This window comes from Tachypleus tridentatus, chromosome 9 (genome assembly GCF_004210375.1).
Source record: "Tachypleus tridentatus isolate NWPU-2018 chromosome 9, ASM421037v1, whole genome shotgun sequence".
Taxonomy (NCBI): domain Eukaryota; kingdom Metazoa; phylum Arthropoda; class Merostomata; order Xiphosura; family Limulidae; genus Tachypleus; species Tachypleus tridentatus.
The window spans coordinates 37,809,308-37,833,991 of NC_134833.1; the positions used below are offsets into that span (position 1 = coordinate 37,809,308).

The 24,684-nt window shown below is 34.3% G+C and overlaps 2 protein-coding genes across 4 annotated transcripts in view; both read left to right on the plus strand.

The window, feature by feature from the left end:
* LOC143225081 (uncharacterized) overlaps positions 1-8,557 on the plus strand; it is an 89,716-nt gene extending 81,159 nt beyond the window's left edge. The window contains exons 9-13 of the mRNA XM_076453809.1: positions 1,254-1,617; positions 2,863-2,964; positions 4,417-4,587; positions 4,703-4,786; positions 7,225-8,557. Of these exons, the coding sequence (XP_076309924.1) occupies positions 1,254-1,617; positions 2,863-2,964; positions 4,417-4,587; positions 4,703-4,785 (720 nt within the window). The 3' untranslated portion in view covers position 4,786; positions 7,225-8,557. The remainder of the gene's footprint in view (positions 1-1,253; positions 1,618-2,862; positions 2,965-4,416; positions 4,588-4,702; positions 4,787-7,224) is intronic.
* Positions 8,558-20,096: 11,539 nt separating this feature from the next.
* Positions 20,097-24,684, plus strand: part of LOC143225082 (glutamyl aminopeptidase-like) — a 58,892-nt gene continuing 54,304 nt past the window's right edge. Inside the window, exon 1 of one of the 3 annotated variants that reach the window (XR_013013603.1) lies at positions 20,097-20,144. The gene's annotated coding sequence lies outside the window, so the exon portion shown is untranslated. The remainder of the gene's footprint in view (positions 20,145-24,684) is intronic. The other 2 variants (XM_076453812.1, XM_076453810.1) reach the window with 2 other exon arrangements.

The window sequence follows — 24,684 nt, forward strand, 5'->3', positions numbered from 1 at the left end:
ATCAGTTTGCCAAGGCAGCTTAACAGACTGATGGGGCGGAAATTATCTGGATTTGTTCTGTTAGTTTGTTTCTTGGGGATCGTTGTTATGATGGCTTTTTTCCACGTGTCAGGGTAATACCCTGTCGCTAATGAAATGTTCATGATGTTTGTGAGGTGTTGTAGTAAGAGAGTGGAACTTTTTTTGAGAATAATATTTGGTATTTGGTCATGTCCGGGGGAAGTGTTCTTCAAGTTTTGATATTAATCTTTAGTTCGGTTATGGTTATTTTTCTATTGATTGAATTTGAGTATGCTTCTAGTGTCTCTCCGGGAAATCCTGGTGAGAATGAAGCTTGGTTTGCATTTATGTAGTTGTTGACATGGTGTTGGTGTTGTGTGTCGAAATCTACTGAGTTTAAATCGCTAAAAGCGATAGTTTACTGCGATTGTCGTGCTTTTATATGCGGCTCAAGGTGCACATCCGCATAAAGTAGTGCCAATTTATTAAATGGCCTTATTTTTAACTAAAAATAATATTTAGTAAAAACTGTGCGTAGTGTTTGTATATATTGATAGCTAGTTACTGTGGTTACCACAATGATTTTTATTCATTTGTATGTATGCATATGCGTATTTTCATATAAGTCTACTTTGTTTAGCGGATGGAGAAGTTACCCAAATGCGTACTCTGGCTAGTATTGAGAGTTTGTTTCATAACTGTACAAACACTGTAATATATGAGAAGAAGATAGAGTATTTATATTATAATACGTTCTATGTGTAATCAAAAGGGTTAATCAACGAATTTGATGTTAAGTAATACCAATAGGTAGCGTTTCATTTTTATACTATATTTTTATTTAATATCAACAGAATTCATCTTCAATGTGAATTTATCCCCATTTGCTTACGTTTTACCAACAGCCACTTGCAGTAGGTTTTCAGCATAACCCACAACTTAGGGTACTCGCTTGAGTTTTCACTGTTTTGACTAATGGTTTTGAAAATATTTGTGATGGTACCAAGAAGAAATTTTTCTAGACTGATAATGTTGAGGTTAAGCTTGGATATTTCTTGAAAGAGCGAATTATAAGTAATGACGTTTTCTCTTCAGTCTAATCCTAGTTTCTTTGAATAAACCTTTTAGTTTTCATTATTAGTGTTCTTTTCTACGTAATATAACGTTTGTTTATGTATGTGGAATGCACCTTTCTGTCTTCTTCGTTTGGCTCCGTTTTCTTTTACGAGCTTAATGAAATATTACTATTTCAGAAAAACAGTTTGAGGCAACAGAACTTTCCCATCAAAAGTAACAAACAAAAAGGAACCGGTATTCCAAAAGAGCCATCAGTAACACGTCCCACTGAAAAACCACAAGTCACAACAGCTATTACTGTAGCTCCTAAGCCTAAACCTAGCGATCAAACTTCCGCTATCCGACAAACTATGGCTTTTCGTTCCCAACCAAGCTTACACAAAACTTCCATCTACGACTCAATGAAAAAACAACCAGAAATCGATATGGCTATGGTTATGGAAAAACTTCGGGCTGCTGGTTCTTTATATGAAGACTACACCTTGAAAGAAATAGTCTACCAGCTAGCAAAGGACATGTTCGAACAGAGTATACTCAGAGGTATCAATTCAGCTTTAAAAAAATTATCATACATGTTTGCTTTTAATGTGTATTCTCTTTCTCGCGTGTCACTTTCATCACAAGTTAAAATTTTGAAAGTTTATTCTTATTTAAGTTTAAATGTATTTGATAGAGATATGTGTATATACAAGTATTGTATTATCTCATAAACATAGAAAAGTTTGGTTTTCTGAAGGGGTTTTTTTTTCAATTATATTTCAGAAAACGACCCTGAATTTACCCCACTACTTATCTTATCTCACTTTTTATAAATTCTTAATAATATTATCCTAAAAAAATATTAGGATGAAGATAACGACAAAAACATTCAGCTGTTTCAATCATCTTCAACATTTACATGTAAAAATAACTGTTAGAGACACCTATTTCCTTACCAAACATATTACAGAAAAATTGTAACGAAAGACACAAACATGGCTTACTAAAAGTGTAGTTCTTCACTTTCCATCTTCTCATCGTAAGAACGTTTCATTTCCTGCAATGTTTCGGTACTTTTTTTTTTTGTAAACATTCTAAAAATTATTGTTTTTAGTTCACTAATGATTTTAATAAAATTATTTTTTCTGGAAGTTATGTTGCTTTGTTAAACAGAATTTTTAGTTTACTCTTATTTGGGCCAGTCATGTTCTGGTAACTAGCGTATTGATGTAAGGCTCAAAAGGTTTGAGATACTTTTGAACATGCTTAGCGCTTTCAGCGTTATGAAAGCAACAGTCAGTTCCAGTATTGACTTGAAGTGGAAGAGAGAGCTGATTGGCTTCTTTTCTTTCCCTTCCAGTTAGTAGTTTAAAATTAGGGACACATGTATCTTAACCCTAGGAGTCTCTGACCTATTTTATTAAGTTACAGTTTGAAATACCTCGAGTGTCAAATAAAAAGTAATAGCACGAGGTTTGTTTTTTCAATTATTTTTGAATGAATGAAAAACAGCAAACACAATTTGAACTATACATACAAGTCATTAATTAAGACATAAAACAAAGATTTTAAATGTACAGCCACGCAAGGAAAAATACAATAAATAGGTTATCATACACGAATATGAGGAACTTTCCATTCTGCTTGTCTTCTTTTAACATCTCAGCCCTAGTAGTTTAGCCCATAGTATATAGTATTGTTAAATATTACATTTTTTGTTATTAATATATATATATATATATGTAAATACCATTTGTGTTAAAAGGTTTCACTAATGATTTCTTTGTTAAATGTGTTCATTTATAGGTGACCCAACAGCGGAAGAAGCGCTTTCCAGGTTTAGCAACTTTCTTGAGGTCCAGGTAGCAACCAACAGGATCTCCAGGGAGATGGAACAGACAATTTTAGGTAGGAAGGGGTGATTTGAATTATCATTGCGAAGAAATATATCTTATTCGGAGGGTTTGTGTTGTTGTTGTTGTTATTTTAAAGCAAAGACACATTAGGCTGTCTGTTGTGTTCACCGCGGGTATTCAAACTTAGGGTTGTAGGATTGTAAACCCGCATATTTACCCACCGGAGGACTAGGCGAGGGGTAATAGTTAATTTAAAGTAGTTTGGAAGGCAAGAAGAGATGTTACATTAAGCAGTTCATAAGTTAACGGTAAACTAGCTGATTTATAAATTATGTGACGTTAATATTGTAGTTACATAAATTATTTTCTGCAGTTACTCGATAATAATATACATTTACAACGCTAGAATCCTGAGTTCGATTCATTGTGACGAACATAGCAGATAGCACAACATGGATTTTCTCTAAAAACATACATATTAATTCGAAAAGACGAACTTTAAATTAAAACAGATTTCATAAAGAAATCAAGTTTCACAAATCCACACTTTATGAAATTCATTCTCATTTGCAACCATAATAAATATTCTAAATTAATTTAAACGATAGCTTGATTGTTAAATGTTTTTCAAAAATAATTTTAATTTTCATACAGGGTGTCAAAAAAAGTCGGTCACCAGGCGCTAAACGTTTGTTTGTTTTTGGAATTTCGCACAAAGCTACTCGAGCGCTATCTCCGCTAGCCGTCCCTAATTTAACAGTGTAAGACTAGAGGGAAGGCAGCTAGTCATCACCATCTACCGCCAACTGTTGGGCTACTCTTTTACCAACCAATAGTGGGATTGACTGTAACATTATAACGCACTCACGGCTGAAAGGGCGAGTATGTTTGGTGCGATGGGGATGCGAACCCGCGACCTTCAGATTACGAGACGTACGCCTTAACCAACCTGACCATGCCGGGCCATCTAAACGTCTATAAACGTTTACATAATTTGCTCAAAATAATTTCTCTTGCACGAATGTGAAAAACGTACAAATCAGATAATGTTCACACGTTCGTTTATGTTCATTGCCATTATCTCAAAATATAATTGCAATGAAAGAAGAAATGCGATAATAATTCACTTGATTTTACAAAATGTAGTAAACTGTGCATATAAATAATACGTAGATTATTTTGTCTCCAATAACAAATGACGTAAGGAACTCTCCATCGAATCACACTTCTTGTTTAGCTGGCTGTGCTGTTTAAATGAGTGTCCGTATGATTAATATCTTCCTATAAAATAAATTATTTTAAATTCAAATATTATAAACTTCGCTTGTTTTCAGCTATTATTTTTTTCCGTAGCACTTTATATACTCTTCAGCAACCGTACAAATCAAATAACTCGATATTCGAAACTTTTAAAATATATTTCATTACTCAAAAATGATAAATATATTTTCGCTCGGGTCACGTCTTTCTCCATATGTTAAAAAGTATCTCATTCTTCTGTTAGATATCGTTAGTGCTGCCCTGATTGACAGTTTTAGGGAACACCCACAGTTTTTCCAGCTGAACGACGGAGCATTTTACGATAATGGTGTAGGTGGCCACCAGAAGCTGTTAAATACCAACCACGAAATGGAAAATTCACTCGGGAATAAACGAGATCATTCACCGGTAGAAGGTAACTTTTTAATCCAATCATACTTTTTATTCAATTAAAAATGTTTTTAACGATTTAAGAAAATAAACTAGTATATTGATTTGATAGCTGATTTTTTATGTCTTTTAATTTATAGATGGAGGAAAGTCCGTATTGGATAGAGCTTCATCTGATATCCAGACCAAACTGGAGAAAAAGAAAACCGTTACTCAGCACTAAGGCAAGTAGTAATTTAACATTCACAGCAGCACCTCGTTATCCCAGAGAACTGCACACGAGACAACAGACTGTTCTGTAACATTTTCAGCATTTAATAAGAGAGCATTAAATGTTTAAATGCGAAATTAACAAAACTTTTGTCGTTAAATTTGTTGCATTTTAAAGTAATTTTAGCACAATAATATATAAATATTTAGAATAAATAAAGTTACACTGATTATAATGACTATTTCAATATCAAACCAATGATGATAAAGTTGTTTTTGCAGTTCACTGTTGTCCATTTGATGAAACACGATATATGCAGATAATAAAACCATACGGTCAACAAGCGTGGAGGTTTATAAGGTAACAAAAAAAAAAGAATGCTTTCACTGTTTGTGACCGATAGGGGGCGCGGAAATTTCGTAAAGAAAGTGCATTATTCAAGATTTATCACATAAGGAAAATATCAATCTAATAAGACAAGTCTGCAATGGTTTCATTGTCTCTATATTTTTACATGCTGAATTCGAAAATGATATCGATTTTTCTTCTTCACGTACAATTTTTTTACAAAAGTCGTGTTTTTATATGAGTGAATCATTTTCATTGAAATCGGGTTACATTTCATTATGTTTAAAATGTTGAGAACCACTATCCATAAGTTTTTCTAGATCAATTGCTATTATATAAATGGTTAACAGGCCGCCTAAGGTGTCATTTCTGGACAGTATTTGCTGGTGTTTACACTTTGGCGTTATTTTTTTTGATTTAAATGACTCAGACATAGAATATTCTTTTATATTTTTACTAAATTTGTTGCAAAATAAACAAAGGCAAAATTTTACGGAATTCATCAAAAAAACGTATTACGCGTATTATAGTGTCGAAGACTTGAGACAGTGGACTAGAGATAAGAGAAAAGTATTTGTCTTTTGAAATTCCAATGGTCTGGCGTGAGCCTAGAAACCATGAAGATGACTGCTGTTGTTGCTCATACAAAGTGCAAGGCTACAACACTCGAAATAAAAAGGAATTTTCTTATCCTGACATTCAGTCTGCAAAAATACCTATTGCTCATTAACCTAATGTGAGAAATGTCCACCTCTCTCAGAAGTGAAACGTAAATAATGGATTTTTGTTGAGCCTCAGATTAGGAATTTTACTTCGGATGAACATTTCTAAAGGACAATGAAGAAAGTTAAAAAAGAAGTGTGGGTTGCCTTTAAAGATGTTGTTGACAAATGTGTAGTAAACACTAAGGGACAAGTAGTAAACACTAAGGGACAAGTAGTAAACACTAAGGGACAAGTAGTAAACACTAAGGGACAAGTAGTAAACACTAAGGGACAAGCAGTAAACACTAAGGGACAAGTAGTAAACACTAAGGGACAAGTAGTAAACACTAAGGGACAAATTATGAAAATATTGTCAGTAACATGCTCGATAATTTCAAAGAGTTGGGTTCGAATATGAGCTTGAAAGTTAATTTCTTATAATCACATATTGACTATTTCCCTGAATATCCTGGTGGAGTGAGCGTAATGCAAGGAAAAGGTTTCATCAAGATATCAAGGAAATAGAAGGGAGAAATTAGGGAAGGGGGAACACCAACATAATGGCTGGTTACTGCTGGTCACTGAAACGACATGCTCGAAACACGATACATAAAAGAGAGACCACAACACGTAGTTTTGAGACTAAATAAGACGTAGAGTTCACAAAGACATCAGAGTGAATGAGGATGTATATTAATTTGACATCAGTGTTATTTCCTTTTCTTTAGTTTATTTCTATTTTTGTTAGCAAACACAATATCAAAGTTGTTCATTGTGGTGAAAGAAATAATAATTTGATCTAAGTAAGTGTTTTACTTCCTGATTTGTAAAAATTCTTACGTGATTTTTGAAAAAAAAGAATATTATTTTCGAAATCTGCTCAGCTGAATTACGGAAAATCTATTATTAAAACAAAAATAATTTTCATGAAATTTAAATAATTTAAATTCAGAGGACAATGGAATAAGTGAAGACATACTGGTTGCAGATAAAGGATCTATCAAATTAGTATTTTATTTTTGTTGTTTTTTTTATACAAAATGTAGTTTAAAATAAAAAATATTCACTTGCTAATATCAGGGAAAGGAATAGTGGAAAGATGATAGATATTGTTTACATTTTCCATCCAAAATCTCGTGACCTTAAGTTGAAACGTAGTAACCATAATAAGTTAATGTTCTGCTTTGTAAATATGTACGATTTCAACGCCTGTGTGTGTGATAAAGTTCTTAGGGTAGCAAGTGTCAACAGGTATTCTTAACTAAATGAATGTGTTTCTAGTAAGACTATTGCAAAAAGACTAAAACAGTTTAGTTATTTTTATTTTATTTTTTATATGAATTTATATTAATTCAACTGCTTAAGAGATAGTAACTATACAATTTTATTTTCCTTTCAGGAAAGATTGCCAAACAACAAATGTGTAAGGGGCTTGAAATACGTAATTACTATTCACTCTGTTGTGTTTGATCGGTTTGCTCTCATTGTTCCCACTTTCGCTCTCATTGTGATAGACGGCGCTGCTAATTTCTCAACCCTGTGGTGTGTGCGTGTGTGATATTCTCCATAATTTCCAACTCGGACGTTTCAATCTATTTCTGCTTCGATATTATATATAGGTATATAGAAATATTTTATTCAAATGTGATGAGAGAGCTTAATGAACACTGCAAAATTATATGAGCTTTTTATATTTTTAGATTTAGGTCTCTTAATTGTATATTGAAAATACTAAAATGATTATGTATTATACTAAATGCAAGTGGTTATGTATATAATATATTCTGTATGAGAAAACATTCTTCCTCTCACATGATTACAGTGTTATTATTTTTATTGTTATTCAATTGAAAAAGTTTGTGATATAAAGATATCCAATAGTTTTGATTTTTTCACCTTATAGTTGTTATCACATATTAATATCTTCTATTTTAATTTTTTTTAATTTTTATGATGGATAGAGCACAGAGAAAGTGTTGAACCAAAAACTATAAAATTTTAAATACTAAGCCCGAATAATGAAATAGTTTCTTAATTTTAAAATCAGATGCATTGTATGAATTTTAAAACCAAACAGACTAGCACCAGACACAAAATTTAGTTTGTTGCTAAAAAATATTTAAACTTAATAGTCATATTTGTCTTTATTTTGAATTGAGAAACAACCTTATCACACGTACAAGCTTAAAGTAAAATCCATTTAATACTAATTGCTTAGCTGTGCTGTAATGATATATATTTTTTTTAATTTTAAATTTTTATCGAAGTTAATGGTTAATATGGTATATTATCCAGTTCAGATATCATTAAAAGTATATTAATTCGTTTAAATTGTTTAGTATTTTTACAGCAGCTGAATCTAGTTGTTATTTTTGTGTTTTTAATTAGTAACTGAAAATATATGTTCTTTGATCCAAAGTAAACATCGTCTAATTCCGTTGAAAAACACTTAATATAAAATATATAATACACTAAAAGACAAATTGCGTTTACGTTTTTTTTTCGTTTCAAAAATAGAATACTTTCCGTTTTAAAATCCCGCTGAGATTGCGTTTTCCAAATGTTTTTGGGAATATTATTCTCACACTCGTATGTAACTTTTAAACTCTTGTCACAATAGTAAATTAAAACATATCCTTATTGTCTTAGATTTTTTAGAATTGCATATCAGCTGTCTGTTAGTACAGAGAACTTGTATATCCCAGACTCCAAAATAAATCTTGATGTTTCGTTTATGTCCCATTTCGAGTCTGTTTATTTTTCCTTTACAATAACTCCAAACATCAGTAATACTACAGTGACTACACAAATAGGGCGCAATTTTGAAAAATCTTTTAAGCGATTAATGAAAATGTAAAAATTGGGGATATTATCGTCGCCTATTTCTAAGAAAAATTCACACTTAAAATGCAGAAATGGATTCAATGCATGTAATTGTCAGCTGTCACAAAGAGCAGTGAATATATATACAAGTAATGAAACATTTTGCAAATGTAAAATGATGCAGAGATGGCAGTGCCAAAAATAATTCAAACAAGAATATAAGAGGAATGAAGCAGCTATAAGTTTATCATCCCCATATGAAATCCAATATTAATATTTAATGTTACACTGTAAAATGTATGAGTATAAAGTGGTAACGAGGTCAGTTAAGTTGACCGACCTCGTAGCGAGAATCTTTAATAATCAAGACAAGTTTTGACTGAACTTGGTTTTACTTGTACATAAGTTCTAGACTTTGAGTTACAATACATTGATGCCTACTCTGACATGATAATGATATTAGAAATAAGCTGTATACCAACAGTCAGGAATATATAGCTTTCAACTTCAGTATTATTAAAATCAATTATGCATTTTACAGTGTAACATTAAAATAAATTTTAATATTGAAAATCATGCAGGGGTGATCTATGTTTTGCTGTATCATCCCTATGTTGTTGTTTGTATTGTTTTGGGTACTGCAATCCGTACATTGTTGTACATTTACAAAATGTTTTCTACTTGTTTTGTAATGTGTTTTACCATCTGACTAAAATTTATTGTATTCTATGAATGTGTGTAATATAATTTAACATTATTTGCGTTGCTTTCTTTTTACTCCTTTAATTACATAATATAGAGGTTGGCTCCATAAATACACTGATTGAAGAATGTACAAAGCATTGAGTATACTGCATTGTTAAAGTCATCTCATGTTCATCTGTTATTGGATGGTAATTCGTGTTTTACCCTGTGCTTAAGCTTTTCAAAGAAATGCCGTTTCTCTGTAAGAAAGTTAATTTCAAGGGGTAATGATACATGGTTTGCGTGAGAACTGTGATTTTTAAGAATTACTACAAGTTAATACGTCTACGTGATAAAATCGTGCACTGCCAGGAAACACATAGAGTGGATTTAAATTTAAACCGACGTCAGTGATAAAGTAATTGTAGAATTATCTCGACTAAAACAAGATGAGCAATTTGGTGAATTGGTCACTTTCTAGTTTTGGTATCTTACACTACATTGATGCCTGCCCTGACATGACCATGATATTACAATAAACAAGCTGCTTACCAACAATAAAAACATACAACTTACAACCGCATAGGGCCCGGCATGGCTAAGCGTGTTAAGGCGTGCGACTCGTAATCTGAGGGTCGCGGGTTCACATCCCCGTCGCGCCAAACATGCTCGCTCTCCCAGCCGTGGGGGCGTTATAAAGTTACGGTCAATTCCACTATTCGTTGGTAAAAGAGTTGGCGGTGGGTGGTAATGACTAGTTGCCTTCCCTCTAGTCTTACACTGCTAAATTAGGGACGGCGAGCACAGATAACCCTCCAGTAGCTTTGTGCGAAATTCAAAAATAAACAAACCAACCGCAGTATTATTAAAGTCAAGCATGCATTTTACAATGTACCATTAAATTTTAATATTAAAAGTCACGTAGGGATGATCTATGTGGAGCTGTATCATCCCTATATTCTTGTTTTCATTATTTTTGGTATTACGATCCCTTGTTTTCGAGCTTGTTTGGTAAAGAAACAAATGAAAGTGAGGAGCAATTATGTTTTAAAAGCAGACTGTTGACGTTTAGTGTGCATATTTATATTATGCCTATTGAGAACCTTAGTTATCTCTGTATATATAGTCTATCGTTTCTATGATTACTTTATACTTGTACATGCATGCGATTCACTCTCTACATATTATTTTATACCCCTGAAACTTTATCGAAATTTACTTTTCAAAACAAGCAATACTGTAGTAGTGAGATTGTTTTCTTTCCTTCTGTAGCAGCACACGTAAACTATTTGCAAAACAATCACCTCCGCCACTGAAGACGGACGGAGGTCATGTTTTACCTCCGCTTGTGTGTGTTAAGTTATGTGCTGGTCAGCAATATTTCTGTAAAACGGTTGAATGGATTCAGAAAAAGATTGATATATATGTTTGAACTATGATCCAACTTAGAAGTGGTTTGATTAGGAAGGGTCAAGGTCACAAAAAAAACTCTTATCTTATGACATTAGACCGGATTCTCACACTATCTATGTACTATAGCTCAGGCAAATATTAACAGAGTTTCATGAAACGTGGCGGATATGTGTAGAATATTGTCCCTCATTGTCCTGATAAAAATTGTCCGAATCCGTTGATAACGACGGACATATGGACACGTTTCAGTACTGATATATGATCAACGCTGTGTGACGAAGGTATAAACTCTACTTATTTCCTCTCTAATTGTTTCTTTCATTTAAGCTTACAGCTGCATATAAACCTACCTGTGCTGTGACAATAAAATTACTTAACCTTGATTTCAGCGTTATAAGCCCTCAAGGTAATCGCTGAACAAAAGGAAGAGCTGTTTATAAAACAATAAGCAGATTTTGTTAGTTTATAATTAAGCAAAAGCTGTACACAATGAGCTCTCTGCGATCTACCCGCCATGGATATCAAAACCCAGTTTTTAGTGTTGTAAACCCATATATATACTCCTGTACCATTAAGAGGGGGGACACAGATTTGCTTATTCAGACAGTGTTGTTTGTTCTCGATAGCTAGGCGTAGCCTAATAATTAGTTCACGACCTGTGTATCTGAAGGTGCATGGTTTACTTTACGCTACCAAATAAAAGTAAATAAAATAAAAACAGCAGATGATTACCTTTTGCATTTGGGGCCGTGACTGCATTATAATGATGAAAGTCAAGTCTCATTATTGGACTATAGCAGTGATGGGATTTATTTTCGGAACACAGTTTGGCTCGGGTCCTCTTCCGAGGGGGTTCTGGAGTTGCTCAGAGTAAGTTGTGGAAAGTATTTGTAACCTCCTTTCTTTAGAGGATTGCTGGGAATAATGAATAGATCGAGAAATGAAGAACCAATTGACAATGTTAAAACCAACTTTCACCGAAATCTACTTGAAAACATATGTTGGCCAATATTCAGTAATATCTTTAGACACTAAATTCGACTAGCTCAGCCTGAAATGTTCTAAAACACATACATGGCACAAAATGTGACAGTTTTAAACAGTTGTTAAACTTCTATTTTGTGTTTTCAGAAAAACATGCACAGCATTTCTCCTAATTTATCGAGCAAACCAGATAGTTGAAGCTGACATGTAAAACAAATAACAATGGATTGAAACAGGAATTCTATTTGTGTTCACAATAGGTTCACAAAATATCACGTCATTTCATTCCGAGGATATCAGGTAATACGTTATTGAAAATGTAAAAACTAAATATTTCACCACTTATATTTACGAATGAGTTTTTTTTAGAGCTATGTTTGCTCTGAGCACTTTGTAAAATAAACGTAAAATACTACTTGACAAACACAATCCTTTCCATGCAGTTATATCCAATGTCTAAATTCAGCTTCGTAATAAATAATCTTCTTTGGTTATTCAAGAGTATAAAAAGAAAGGTAAAGAATATACAGAAATATTTAAACAACCAGATTCCCCAGCAAAGTATCGTCTTGATACCTATAAATAATAATCTCGAAATAATCATCGAATCGAAGTTGCCAATGTAATTGGGTTGTTGTTTTTGAAAGGGTTTGTTGTACCTCCTCGTGTACATTTGTGTGACTTGTTAAAATACTTGTTTTCCTATGGTTTAAATTTTAGTTTGAACTCTTTTGAACATCACAACTTAGATTTTTTTCCTAGAGGAATAACGGAATGTATTTTTTATATTGAAGATTTTCAGACATTCTTTTGTACACAGTTTATAAGCAAAGTAAAAATAATCCAGTTGGTGACTTATTTGTTCTGTTTCTATTTCTGCAGCCCCGCGTTGTAATCTGAGGGGCGCGGGTTCGAATCTCCGTTACACCGAACATGCTCGTCCTTTCAGTCGTGGAAGCTTTATAATGTGACGGTCAATCCACTATTCTTTGTTAAAGAGTAGCCCACGAGTTGGCGATGAGTGGTGATGATTAGCTGCTTTCCCTCTCGTCTTACACTGCTAAATTAAAAATGGCTAGCGCAGATATCCCTCTTGTAGCTTTGCGCGAAGTTCATGAAACAAACAAATTCTACATTTGTATGATGTTACGTAATACTTACTTATCTACCTTAGGAACCAAATAAACATTTTCAACGAATCGTTTTTCATATACTACGCTAAAATCTCGGGTTCGATTTCACGCGTTGAACAGATCTCCGTTAGCTCTCTTGTGGTTCTTGAGCTGAAAGGAATCATATACTCACTCTTACTTCCTTCATGGTTCTCCCTGTACTTTTTCATAAAGATAATCAAGATAACTGGAAGCACAAATCTTTATGTAGTTTTTCATTGTCACGTTGAGCAACATGTTTTGAAAATGTGAGACTTCTTTATTTAAAAGAATTGCCAGGATTTTTTTAATGAGATTAAACTAATCTCAAATTAAACATCGTCGTGGTATAATTATCATCAACTTCAAATTTTAATGGAATTCTTGCTTACATGTATGATACTGAAAAAACCTTTTATTACGCTATGTGCAAACCTCATCTTCAAGAAATTTTTATCCTGTGTACATGTAGATTTGCAATAGGGGTCACAATTTTCCCGTTTTATCTTCGTTTCCCGTTACAGGGAAATTATTTTTCTTCATTCTCAGGTTGCAGATAAGACGTCATGAATACGTCACACGCGGATGCAATGAACTTGTGTAATGGGTAATCGGCTAGTCTTGATAATAATCAACTGGCTTTTACTTGTTCGAACAATATAAATATCTCAAATTATTAAAATAAGATAATCACCAATCGTCAAGTGTATCTTGACTGGATTATCCCCAAATCAAACTATGTTAGAAATATGTAGAATTTTTTTTAGTAACAAATTGTTTGTTTGTTTTTGAATTTCGCGCAAACCTACACCAGGACTATCTGCGTTAGCCATCCCTAATTTTGCAGTATAAAACTAGAGGGAAGGCAGCTAGCCATCACCACCCACCGCTAACTCTTGGGCTATTCTTTTACCAACGAAAAAACAGTTTTTCACGGCTGAAAGGGCGAATATGTTTGGTGTGACGGGAATTCAAACCCGCTACCCTCAGATTACGAGCCGAATATTTTAACCATCTGACCATGCCGGGCCCGAGTAATAAATTAATATTTACTTATTTTTGAACTAGAACTTTGAACATATAAAATCATGTTTCTGCAATAGTAGAACTTAATAATTTCAACAAATAAAAACAAACAAACATACAAACTGGAATCTCTACATACAAACTGGAATCTCTACTTTGATTATCTTAAAAGCTAATGATAATACAGTAATTTATTGAACAGGAAATATAAAAAAAACATATTTAATGTTTTATTTTAGTGGAATATTTCAGGTGTCTTATTTTCAAAAGTGTTCAGTAACAGTCTTTCTTAGCTATTCCTTCTTTTGAAATTATGATAACACTTTTATAACATTTCTTACGTAACTTACGTGTAACTAGATATTAGTTCGTTTGTTTTAGGGCAAACGTACACTACCAAACGCGACAGGTTGAATATCTCTTCTGATCTTATTACTGTCAGTTCTTATCTGTAAGTTCAGCTGTCTACCTGTCTGACATGTTTGTCTATAGCCGGACGATCAACTCTAAAATGGCGAGATTCATGAACAGACATGTGGCTAAGTTGAACGTAATGATAAAGTTAGTGAGCCCACTAGCACAGGTCTGCACACTGGATTCTGCTGATTACTCTTCTGTAGTAATTAGTGCTTATCAGTATTTCGTAGTGGACCTTTCAGATGAAGAGTTTTCTACTTCGCAGTGAATAGAGTTGGGCAGACAGGGAGGAAGATTTCTGTTGGTGAGAACTGCGGTGCTTCAGATGTTAAATTTGACAACTTCACACCTCTTTGGTGAATCGTGAAAGAAGTTGATCACTTCTGTCACAAGTGTTAAGAAGTGTCGTAGAACACTTTTCACAGTTTTCTGATCCAGGGTTTGTTATACGTCTTTGTCCACCCACCATTATCCTTATCACAACTTCCAGGATTAATCAATGAACACATTTGTTGTATTATAATATATCCTTTAACCATGTCTGATTGGTTTATGGTTTTCCTCCAGTTTTATCGAGATAATAATTTTTCCTTCCCTTGTGAATAACCTCTATATATCAGTTATTAATTACGACATTTCTGAATGTTGTCTTTTTCATTGGCTTTTTCTTTCAGTTTCCTAACAAGAACTGAAATTTACTCTACAAATTTTTGTACCACTGTTATCATTCTTCTTTGTGAGTGCAAAAGTTCAGAATGTCTGTTTAGACACAGTTGGGGATGATTTTCTAGCTCTATTCTCGTCCACTGTTCTTTCAAGGTAAACTTCTTCATTAACCACTTGGTTTTAATAGAACCTTTCCTAATCTGATTGGTGCCCGCCATGTGTCTTTTATAATTGGCTTTTGCTCCTTTTTTATACATTCTTTCTTGTTTTACGTCAGAAGATCTATTTAACTTATTTTGATTTCATCATCTCGTTTTGCGTCAGAAGACAATTCTTGATCATTTTTCATTGGTAGTTGTCCTTACCGACAGGGAGCCTTGCATGGCTAGATGGATAAAGCACACCGTTTCATAAACTGAGGGACGATCTTTCAGTCGTGTGGAACGTTATAATGTGACGGTCAATCCCACTTTTCGTTGGTAAAAGAGTAGCCCAAGAATTGGCGGTGGATGGTGATGATTAGTTGCCTTCCCTCTAGTCTTACACTGCAAAATTAGGGAGACGGCTAGCGCAGATAGCCCTCGTATAGCTTTGCGCGAAATTCAAAACAAACCAAACCTTAACGACTGGGACATTCATTTGATTTTTCAAAGCTATTACTTCACTTTCGTTTATTGGTTTTTACCTTTTGTTCTTTAAAAATAAACTTTTCTTAAAAAAGTATTAATTTTATTATAAACACATGATCGGCTAAGGTTCTTACAAGGAATAAACTTTCCTTGTGTTGGTCAGTCAACACAATGTACTTATGCTTTCTTTTATTTTTCTTATCTTTCATTTTTATTTATTGTTATAACCCGAATCATTAGTTATTTTCAGGCCGACTGGTTGTATATTATATGCCTGAGTTATCTTTTATCCTAGGTAAAGGGATCATTTGTATTTCAGTTCTAAAAGTCAATCATATTATTTTATTAATACCAATGAAAATATTAATTATACTATATCTTCCTTTGATCTGGCAAAACCTGGTTATACTTCACATCAAGACATTTCAATATTCTGATGATATTCTTTTACTACTTAATAATTGTGCTATTTGTATATCTTATTCATGTACTGCATGTTACAGACAAAAAGAAATCATAAGTGATATCATGATATATTTGTATCTTATAACCATTCATGGATAATACAGAAAGACATAGATCGACATTACACGTAATATAAGCTGGTGGCAACCAAGATATTGTAATTATCACACAATAATCTATATACACGCTATCACGAGCTAGCACTAAGCCTTAGTCTCAAGGTAAAGCCTTTTCACTTTAGACGTCTTGTTATTTTTTGAGAAAAGACAACTATAAGTGGCACCAATTACCAGTTAGTTGTCATGAGCGTGGCATGACATAGTTGTAAGTGTGCCGAGCTGACGGTTGAAAAGTCCGAGTTGAGATATGTCGCTAAAAACCTTCTTCAACTGTGAGGACATTATAAAAATAAATGTAACACCTCAACTCAAATTAAATACAGCAATTCAGTTGTCACGCCAAATTTTAGTTGAACAAAGTGCACAATTTAATTATCTGTGAACTTTATGCAAAAAATTAGTTATTTCCTTAAAGACATATCAAATGGAAGAATGACAAATGTAAATTTAAATGAGCTGATTAAAACTGGGATGTTTTATGTAATAATAAAAACAAATAATTGATGATTTGTAAACTAAAAAAACTGATTATTGTGTTTCGTAATTTAGCTTAAAAAGCAGTCATTTAATAATACAACCGTGTATTTACCTTTATAGTTTATGCAAATACACACTTAGAAGTTGTACAACAGTAAGAAACTTGAAATGTATGCGTGCCTAGACAGCAATACCAGCTAGGAAAAGAAGGGATTTAACATGGATTAGTAAATGGTTCGTGTCCCTTTACCGCAAGATCGCATCCCGCACAGTGGGACTTTGGGTACTTTATAAGTATGGCGGTCAAATAGTACTTTTGATTATAGTAGCCCAAGAGTCGGGGAGAGGGTGTGAGTGCTGTGGCTACCTCCATTCCCTCTAAACTATCAGTTCAAAGTTAGGAAATGTGAAGCAAATAGTTGGCTACTTGTTATATAATACGAATCATACTGGAGGTGGCTAATAGTACAAGAAACTACCAGTAGTAGATATAAGGGAAATATAAGTATCAAATTTCGTAAATATACACTACAAACAAGGGTTCTGGTACGAAACTAAGGCATTTGGCCATTAATTGTTTGTTTGCGTGTTTACTTTGAATTTTGCGCATGGAGGAAAATGATTTGAAATTAAACTTGGGACCTGAAGCATCGTACTTATTAAAAGAAACTACCAACTCTTAACAGTATACAACTATTTCATTTGTTTGTTTGTTTTTTTAATTTTGCGCAAACCTATTTTGGGAGGCTATCTACGCTAGCCTCCCTAATTTAGCAGAGTAAGACTAGAGGGAAGAAAGCTAGTCGTCACCACCCACCGCAAACTCTTGGGCTACTCTTTTACCAACAAATAGTGGGGTTGACAACCACATAATAACGCCCCATCTCACGACTGAGAGGGTGAGCATGTTTAATGTGACAGGGATTTGAATTCGTGACCCTCAGATTACAAGTCTAGCGCCATAACCAGAAGGAAGACAGTCAACCAACAAAACCAACTACCATAAAGTCACTGAAGCAAAGAGTGGGATTGACTCTCATTTGTATTATGTACCTATAGTTGAAGGATTCAAGCATGTTCAGGATCATCACGGCGAGATCTTTGGACCCGTTCCTTCACAGACCAGCACTACTAACTGTCATAATCGTCTTTTTTAAAAACAATGTAGTATTGATTTTTTAAAAAAGGAACGTATTTGAATACATTAATTAATAACAGCGATTTTTTTACGTTTAAAATATGGATGTGAAAAAATAATAATGAACTTTAATCTGAATTTAATTCAGATAGAGAGAAAAATCAAATATTACTACCATTCTTTTTTTTATTTCATAACATACATCTCTAAAGTACACTAATTAAAATAGGTTTAATTTTATCAATTAAAGAGGCCAACTTTCACCTGCGAATGCAAGATGTCTCCGCCTCGCAATCTAAACACGATCAGTTTTGATTCCATACCTGTCGCACCAAACATGCTCGCCCTTTCAGCCGTGGGGTTATTATAATGTGATGGTCAATCCCATTATTCGTTGATAAAAGAGTAGCCCAAGAGTTGACGATGGGTGGTGATGACTAGCTGCCTTCCCTCTAGTCTTATACTACTAAATTAGGGACGGCTAGCACAGATAACCCTCGAGTAGCTTTGCGAAAAATTCAAAAAACAAAAGCAAACAAACAGTTTTGATTCTAAAACACTCAAAATTTGTCTATATCACAGCTTTGGACCCACAGGAAGACATATTTGTACCATGTAAATTGGCCGAAATACGGCGAAGTAATTGTAAAACATAAGTAATATTTTGGGTGGTATTTTGACTTCTCTACGATTACTAAAAATAGACTAGTCTACTCTTTTTGAATTTCACACAAAGCTACATCAGAGCTATCTAAGTTAACAGCCCCTAATTTAGCAGTGTAAGACTAGAGGGAAGGCAGATAGTTATCACCACTCACCGCTAACTCTTGAGCTACTCTCTTACCAACGAATAGTGAGATTGGCCATCATTATAATGTCCACACGATTGAAAGGGCAAGCATATTTGGTGTAATGGGGATTCGAATTCGTGACCCTCAGATTACGAGACGAGCACCCTGACCATCTGGGTCTGGTCATAAATAATTTGCTTCTGACGCCACCTAAATTAAATGTAAATAGGAAATGTTGAATTTTAATTTTACTATTTCTAACGTGTCTGTAAGCCTGAAAGTTTACTTACGAACGGAAATTATGATATCACAAAATAATAAGTACTGTTTAATCAAACCGTGTAAAAATTATATAATTGTATGGGGAATAACACTGCCCATAGGGTACTCAGTAGTGAACTTGAGAATTTATAATAAAAAATTGAAAGTATGGCCCGTGTGGCGAGCACAGCACAGATATATTCTGTGTGCTTCTCACTCAACCACAAAACAGACGAATATCAGTACTTAATCTTTGAAACGTTGCACGTGTTATGTTTTCTGCACAATTTTAGTATTAACAATAGAGGTGGTATTTCTGCAAACGTCATTTATAAACGCTCTATTCTACATATATGAACACTTATTATTATAAAATTATATAACATTTATAAATAGTTATATTTTAATTTTAGTTTCGATCTTTTTCGAGAGATTTAGTTTGTTTGTTGTAAATACAATATAATCATTGTTACAACATGTTATTTTTACGCTGATTTTACTAACAAAGTAAAATACTATTTCTCCAGAAAACTATGTGTTTTATGTGTACCACAAAACATTATACGAACCAAGTATATAATAGATAAAACTCTCAACGCTGTATTCCAGGTTAAGCATATAATGGTTTTAAAATATTAGTTACTGAAAATTATATTAATAGTTATGTTTTGTGTTATCTGTCTTTTACGTTGAAGCAAAACTTTGGTCATCATAGGAACTATTTAAAAGTATTGAATTGTTCAAGGAAGGAAAGCAATCGTTATAATTATAAATACGAAAAAAGTCGAAATAATCTCTAACTCGAAAAGAAAGATTAAAAATAGCAGTTGTTTGTTACTATGGTGATAATATGTTTTATTTGTAAGGTCGTAGTTCATTGCTCTCCTGGTGATGAATTAGTTTTTAAACGTCGTAGCTAGTCAAGGAGTGTCTAACTTTGATGACGTTTGGAAGGGTAGAAACACTATATATATGTTGAATGGAAAAGTGTAGGGAGGGGCAAATGCCTATTCAGTCCAATGTGCTGGACCAGTTATTAATAAATTTTGTTAGACACTAAGTGAACGACCTGATCAAGGACACCCTTAATCAAACGTGCAGATTTTCAAGTGCCAAACGTAAACATCATAAACTGGTTAGCGTGATGAAGTCTTTCACATGAGCACAACCTGTTTTAGTCACTTACGCAATTGAAATTTTAAAGAAAAACATATTTAAGTGAACTTGAGAAGCACTCAGTTTGACATTCATTGCAGTATCGTAAACGTATACTTGGTAAGTACTTTCAGGTTCATTTAAATACGGTTATGAGAGATTGAGATATTATATTTCATTAGCTTATTAAACTTAGATTAATCGAAAAATATGTATACAAACGAGGAAACAAGTTTAACCAAAAATTAAAGACACTACATAAATTTAAGTTATTGGGGTTGTTCATCCAAGTTTCAGTTGATTTTATTCTGCTTAACTTTTTAAGCATAAATATGTTTAACGTATGTGATGTTTTGCTCATTATGTCGCACTTTTCCATTACATTGTTCAATCTTTATGAAATTAAGTGTAATAGCTTTAACTGATGATATATATTTATGCTCGGCATGGTGAAGTCGTTAGCGGCAATTGACTCGTACTCTGAGGGTCGCGGGTTTGAATCTCCGTCACACAAAACATGATCGCTCTTTCAGCTGTGTGTGTGGGGAGAAGGAAGCGTCATAATGTTACTGTCATTCCCACTATTTGTTGGTAAAAGATTAGCCCAAGCGTTGGCGGTGGGTGGTGATGACTAGCTGCCTTCCCTCTAGTCTTACACTGCTGAATTAGGGACGGCTAGCACAGATAGCCCTCGAGTAGCTTTGTGCGAAATTCCCAAACAAATCATGGCCCGGCATCGCCAAGCGTGTTGAGAAATGCGACTCCTAATCTGAGGGTAGCGGATTCACATTCCCTTCGCGCCAAACATACCAAATATTAAAATTTTAAATGTATATATGTATTAATTTGTTTTAATATAAATATAATATATTTTTACGAATTTGATATCGAATTCAGATTGTAACATTGATGTATGAAATATACTACAAACAAAATGCAGTATTGTACTTTATAATGTATAAAAAGAAAAAATCCACTTTCAAATATGGAACTTCCTGGAGAGAAAAAAGCAGTGTGAAATATATTCGCCGACTTGACTTTAAACCTCAACAAAGGTTGCTGTACCAGAACCATCCTCACTATTTACAAAGCTTACATCAGACCCCTCTTTGAGTATGGCAATGCGACAACGCGTAACATGTCTAAATACCAATACTCACAATTACAAAAATTGCGTTTAGATTGCCTAATTACACCCCACCACATATCTCGAAACATTAAATGAACTACTCCCAGCACATGCTCGCTTCATCAAACTCACTTCCCGATATTACAAACGAGCCAGGAACACACAAACCCACCAAGTATCTTACACAACCGACACCCCTTCGTCCTGGGCTAAACACACCTCCCACTCAACTGGATTAGCAGTAACATAGAATAGTACTACCATTAGAATGCACTAAACTCTCAATTTTTAATTTTCAGGTATGAGCACTGAACAGGTAGAATATTTGTCGCCTGTCCAGTGAAAGTGGTTTTCTCCGGGCACTCCGGTTTCCCAACACATCAAAATTCCTAGCCATTGTGTTTATAGATCCCTGGAACTGTGACCCTGAAAGGACCTCTTCTTCTTCTCCTCTCCTCTCTCCCCCACCTCCTATCAACTCTGTCTCTATAATCCTGACTATCACCTACTCCTATTCTCTCACCCTATCTAGCTACCTTCGTCTCTCTCTCCCTTTATCTCATTCTTTCCCTATCACGGGATTACAAGACTCACTCTAGCCTGAATCTCTCTGCTCAAACTTCGGACGCCGCTATCTTCAAGCCCGTTACTCTCGTCGTTCATAAATCTCCCGGGCCAGATATACACTTCGAATTCTGGTGCTTCCCGACTTACATTAAGCTCGCCTGAAGGCAAGTCATTGGTATTATTGTAACGCGCCCAACCTCACAACACGTGCGGGGTTGAAGAGAAACAAAAGTTTCTGAGCACTCCAGGTTGTCTCGTCGGTCCCTCTGGAGCTCGTGGGATTCAAAACGTAAACTACTGCCAAGATGGTTTGGATTAAGATTTTAATCTCAACTTACATAATAAGTATTATAATGTAATTCTAATACAGTATACTTTTCTTTTGTACGTGGGGCTAATTATACGATTTATTAGTAGATGTATAATAAATAATTTATCACTAAATAGGGGTCCAGCATGGCCAAGTGTGTTAAGGCGTTCGACTCGTAATCCGAGGGTCGCGGATTCGAATCTCGGTCGCACCAAACATGCTCGCCCTTTCAGCCATGAGGGCGTTATAATGTTACGGTCAATCTCACTATTCTTTGGTGAAAGAGTAGCCCAAGAGTTGGCGGTGTGTGGTGATGACTAGCTGCCTTCCCTCTAGTCTTACACTGCTAAATTTGGGACGGCTAGCGCAGATAGGCCTCGAGCAGCTTTGCGCGAAATTCAAAACAACACCATTTATCACTAAATAAGTTTGTCTATTGCAATAGTGATAAAAATAAATAAAAGTAATAACACAGTTTCAGATTCAACACACCTCCCACCTCATGCAAAAGTTCTCCCAGTTACACAGACTTGACTTTAATCTCATTCAACACAATAAGTATTATAATTGAACCTTACTCTCTTCATATAGTCTAGATTATAGCAGACGGCAAAATTTTATTTTATAGGTTACGTTTACTGTTTGCTTTTTCACATGCGACATTCTAAATACATGATGTATTAGTAGATGTATAATTAATGTTCTATAACTAAATAGGCCTATGATACTATGTTCTAAATTAAATGTTAATTCAAGTTTACCAAAGAATGTCCAGTCTGTATGGGATTTATTCGTGTAATGTATATGTTAAAAGGAGGGTAGATCCTGGGGAGATGGGAAATACATTCCCCCTTCATTTTATGTGGGGGGCATGGTGTATACAATCATCCCCCCTTCAGTTTGGTTTATTGAATTGTTTTATTGCGTCACAGGCCTACAAATTGTGTGTTTGTTCTTGTGATTCTCGTGTTCTTACCAATCGAATTACATAATTAAGCCTAGATGTTGGCTTTTTGAGTAGCCGAAATGTACATCTTTAATACAGGCGTGCTTCTAAGCTTTTCGATCTAAGTTATAGTTCGTAACTTTGTAAGTGTCAGTCAGTAGGCCTAAGTATACATGCAAGTATCGTGGCAACAAGATAACTCTGTGACTGCATGTTTACAGCTTTTAGGTTCACATAATCAGATATTACCAATTTGCAAATTGAACAGTCCACATAAGTGGTTGCAAAGATCATACCCCCCATCGGGTGTAAAAAATCTACGCCTCTGTATGTTAATGATAAAATTACCGGTTTTCCAGCAGACGATAGATGCGTATGTTAACGAAAAATTGCGGTTTTACTCACCTTCACGTGAGGGAAGTGTGACCTGCGTAGTGAAAGCGTCGAATAACTAACAAGCAAACAGGTTGTTTGTTTAAAGTTAAGCTATCAATGCTTTGCCCACCACGGGTATCGAAACTTGGTTTCTAGCGTTGTAAATTTGCAGGCATGTCGCTGAGCCACTGGGGGGCTTAAGCAAACAAACGAATAAATTCTTACTTTTATATATAGATAGCAAAGTCCACTCATATCAAGACCTGAGCATGCGCTCTTACGATATTCAAAATTGTAGGAATTGGTTATTATTACTAATATTTTCTAATAATGACATCCAGAGATGTCGCTAGGCACTGGCAACTGAAGACCCTGACGTGATTCTATTTTACTGTGTCCCGAATCGCCAATTGGTGTTTTGGAAAACCAGAATATAAAACCATGATTAATATCATATTGAAATACTGAAAATTATCACCCTTATGTTCCCGAACCCCAAATCTTTTAATAATAACCTAATGACGCCTCTAATGATATCGTTATTTGAATTATATTTTCCGTTGGCCTTCCCATCTTTGATGAGGTTTACAGACTATAGGAGAATATGTGTTTCTTTATACGGTTAGTACGATAAAATTCACGGACGACGTTGGGCAGTGTCATGTTGTAATTGGTATGACCCGTTTCTTTTTTGTTGATTTCTTGGTAAAATGTGCATAAGATTATGAAATTATTGTAATACACTATTTATTAGTGTAAGTAGCATTCACATATATCGTTTGATAATTATCTATGGATGGTCACTGACAGCCATGGTCGGTTATTAGTTCAACGTTCAACCATAATGTGAGGAAGATAAACTCTTAGGAGTTTTTGTCTTTATGAAGTTGGGGTTAATATTCTCCCCAGTTTTTTATAAACGTTTCATTTAATTTAAATTTATTTTTAGAATACAATAGATAACTTGAGTTAATATGTTTAGATTATAATTTGTACTAAACTATCATCACTAGGCTAGCTAGGCCAACAGATTGATTGTACCATTATCGTAGTTTCACCTTTAATTTTAATCTTGATTCCTACTTGTATGAAATATAATCTCTCCTTTAACAATAAGGAAAATAACATACAAGAGATGGAATATATTTCGCAACTATATAGCAACTGCAAGCCTTTATGAAAGATTGTAAATTGTAATTTTCTCACAATGGATAACGGGGCTTAATGTATATTAGGCCCACTTTAATTTAAAACTACGGCCTGGCATGGCCAGTTTGCTAAGGTGCTCGACTCGTAATCTGAGGGTTGCGGGTTCGAATTCCCGTGCACCAAA